The sequence below is a fragment of the Peromyscus eremicus genome, chromosome 23 (genome assembly GCF_949786415.1).
Source record: "Peromyscus eremicus chromosome 23, PerEre_H2_v1, whole genome shotgun sequence".
NCBI classification, from domain to species: domain Eukaryota; kingdom Metazoa; phylum Chordata; class Mammalia; order Rodentia; family Cricetidae; genus Peromyscus; species Peromyscus eremicus.
This window is the reverse complement of record NC_081438.1, coordinates 35421211-35424653: the sequence shown is the minus strand read 5'-3', so window position 1 is coordinate 35424653 and position 3443 is coordinate 35421211. Positions and strand designations below refer to the sequence as shown.

Below are 3443 nucleotides of genomic sequence, written 5' to 3'. Positions count from 1 at the left end.
AAACCCTGTGCTTTTCTGGAGCAGGAACGGTGATACATGCCCATAATCCTGGCATGGGAGGCTGAGTTGGGAGAGTTTGTAAGCCTAAGGCCTGCCTGGGTGGGCTACAAAGCCAGACTGTCCCAAAATTCAAATAAACAACAAAAACAGCTTTTCTAGACACTAGGTATGCATATGGATCATGAGTGGTCACTGAAACCAGACTGTTGGCAGATCCTGTCTAGCTACATAACCCCACAGGACAACGTTTCCCTTTGGGGCTGTGGCCTTTCCCAGCATCGCCTGCACTACTGACTGCACCGAGCCTCCTTGACTCATTTTCTGCGTGGGGCTTGTTGTCTGTCTGTTAGCTATGGCTATCAGAATCTTGAACTCTGAAAAAATCCTCCATGAGGGCTTCTGGAGTCATTGCCAAGGACCTCGCAGGTTACAACTCTGTAGGGTCATTGCCAGGTAAAAGGGGGCGCCCCCTCCATGCTGGGTGGAGGCTCTCTGTACATCCAGGTCATTGGTTCTTATTCTGCTTGGTGCCTCTAGTAAGATGGATAAGGAGAAAGCAGCCTTCGAGATCCTTCCACCGAGCAGAGGGGACTGAGAAAAGTGAAAAGTTAAACCTTTGCACTTCCCTTCTCCCGTTTAACCTCTAGAGATCTGTCACCCCAGTGCCTGGTTTAGGTCCTTCGAGGAAGCTCACAGGTCCCATTTGATTTTGGATTTTCCATCACTATAAATCCGGAGCTCGCCTCACTCCGGTGTGGGTGAGGAAGATAGAACACAGCAATCTGCTTCCAAACCTTCTGCTCACTCAGAGACTCTGTCCAATTCACTTTTGAGTAATTGGCATCGTTGGGGCTGGTGATATGCAATCTCGGCCCTGATGCCCAGTGCAATTGCAAGCTTTTCTGACAATGCTGCCACAGGCTGCCGGCTTCCTGCAGTTGAACCCACAGGGAATCTGTGAGCTCTGCTGGTAACAGGCGCATTGATGCTTACAGCAAAATTAAAATCCAGAGGAAGTCAACACTTCCTTATAAGCTAGATGGACGGATGCTAGCTTCCCATTCATTATCCAGAGAGAACCCTGGCCCTGTCTGCGCTTGATTTCCTTCTTTCCCAATGACTACGTTTGTCATGTGTGAAAAGGCCCCTAGTCTACAGATGCCCCTTCATTGGTCTGACAGCTAGGAGTGGTCAGAAGGATATATTATTCAGTTGGGAATAATTAATAGGCTTATGTGTTTTTCTTTTTCCATTTGTGCATGCGTGCGTGTGTGTGTGTGTGTGTGTGTGTGTATGTGTGTGTGTGTGTGTGTGTGTGTGTGTGTGTGTGTGATCATTTCAAGCCAGCAACAATGCTCAGCTCAGCCATCCAGAGGAGGACTATGAACCCTGGTGTTGCCCTGGTGGGTTTGGTGGCACTAACTCCTGGTGGCTCCCTAACAGGCATCCTTGGCCACATGGCTTTGGAATTCTCCAAAGGAGAAGTGTGGGGCATACATGGGCTGCAAAGAGCAGCTGCTGAATAAAGCATTGGAAATGATGGCTGAAGAGAAGACTGCTGATGTGGTGCCATCTAGAAAAACAGAGGTATCTTCATCCACAGACACGACACCAGGCACAGGACCCGAAGTGGCATTTGCTAAAGATACAGAAGAGACCAGGAAACCAGATGTGATGCTGTCAGATGTCATGCAGCCATCCAGTGAATCCGATCTATTCCTGGCTGAGGACATGGAAGGACGTGTAGGAACAGAGGTGGCCCCTGTTAAGGATGTCATATTGCCGACAGAAGATGTATCTTTGACCAAGGATATGGCACCTCCTACAGAAACTGAAATGGTCCCAGGCAAGGATGTGACACTGCCCAAAGAAACAGAGCTCACATTTGCAGTAAAAATGGACTTGGTACCACCTGAGGATATGGTACTTCCCAAAGAAACAGAGCTAGCCCCGGCCAGTGTCATGGTTTCCTCCTCAGCAATAGAAGCAGCACTGGCAAAGGATGCTGAGTCCTCTGTGGAAATACCCTCGGCTGAGGAGATGGACTTGTCCTCAGAAACAGAGGTGGGCTTGATAAGGGACTTGGCACTGTCCTCAGACACCCTGATCATCTTGACAAAGGATGTAACATTGCCCTTAGAAACAGAGGGATCTCTGGCTGAGAGCATGACTCCATCTCTGGAAAGTGAAATGACTCAGGATAAGGATATGGCTCTACCCCCTGAAGCAAAATTGGACATGGTCAGAGATATGACTCCACTCCCAGAATCAGAAGTGTCTCTGGGCAAGGAAGTGGTTATACTTTCAGAAACAAAGGTGACTAAGATCAACAATTCGACCCCTCTTTCAGAAAAAGAGGTGGCCTCAATCAAGGACATTTCTCTGTCTCCAGAAACAGAGGCTTCCCTGGCTGAGGATACCGTTCTGCCCTTAGGAACAGGGTTGACCCTGGACAACAATGTGACTCCAGCCAAGGATGTTGCGATACTCTCGGAAACAGAAGTAGCAGCAGCTCAAATTAAAGACAAGGAAAATGCACAGTCCCAAGAACTAAGTAAAGACTCCCAGTTAGAATCTGTCCAGCACAAGGGGCAGTCAGCAGTACCTCCTTGCATGATTCTACCAGAACCAGTCAAAGCTGCAGACCAAAAGTCTAACTTGCCAGTAGATGAAGGTACTCTGCTAGAGAACTTAGAGCAGAAGGAAACCTCCAGCAGTCAGTCTTCTGACTTTCTGCAGGCATGCTTCCCGGTGACTCATTTGCTCCCATGGCTGTTGGATCTCAGGAGTGGTCTGTGGAAGCCTCAGACTCTCCATACTCAGAATCCTTGGTTTCTCCAGAAGGTAGTCTAGAAATCCTACAGCCGGCAGCAGAGTGATCCAGGGAAATAGAAGTTGAATCAGCAAAAGAGGCTTACTGCCCATCAATAAACGAGTTCTTGCTTGACTTGACTCCCTGCTTCGTCTGTTTGTCTCCGGGTAAGAGGGAGGCTGGGGAATGGGTGAGCAGCGCGCACTTGCCTTTCCTCGGTTCCAGGCCACCTCTTCACAGGTGACCTAAGTTCTCTGTGGCAGGTCCCCACAGAGAAGGGATGAAATATGACCTGTGGTTCATTTCAATCGGCAGAGTACCTTGATACATCGTGGTTTGTGCCAGTTAGAGAAGGGAACCAGTGATGGGGCAGGGGGATGACTGGCAGAGCGCAGGTAGCTACCGAAGTCACCAAGGCTGGCACTGATGGTGCCTGTGTCATAGATGAGCCTGAAGTAGGTCATAGGTCCCTTCCCTTTGCCCACCTTGGACTTGAGGAAGGTGCTGGATTTTCCTGAGTAATTGCCCAGACAGGGCTGCCTTGAATGTGGCATCTATGCTTTGGAGAAGATACATGATTCTTCTAAGAACATGCCCATGGGGCTGTTAAGGAGGAAGACAGAATGGTGTT

The 3443-nt window shown here is 49.1% G+C and overlaps 1 protein-coding gene across 1 annotated transcript; it reads left to right on the top strand.

Moving 5' to 3' along the window:
* Positions 1-1464: 1464 nt before the first annotated feature.
* On the top strand, positions 1465-2880 carry LOC131898238 (microtubule-associated protein 4-like). The gene has a single exon (XM_059249354.1). The coding sequence runs from the start codon at positions 1498-1500 to the stop codon at positions 2851-2853; it is 1356 nt and encodes a 451-aa protein (XP_059105337.1). The 5' UTR covers positions 1465-1497; the 3' UTR covers positions 2854-2880.
* Positions 2881-3443: the final 563 nt, after the last annotated feature.

Excerpts from the sequence above, each read along its gene's own strand:
- LOC131898238 (XM_059249354.1), top strand. The coding sequence starts at position 1,498 with ATGGGCTGCAAAGAGCAGCTGCTGAATAAAGCATTGGAAATGATGGCT.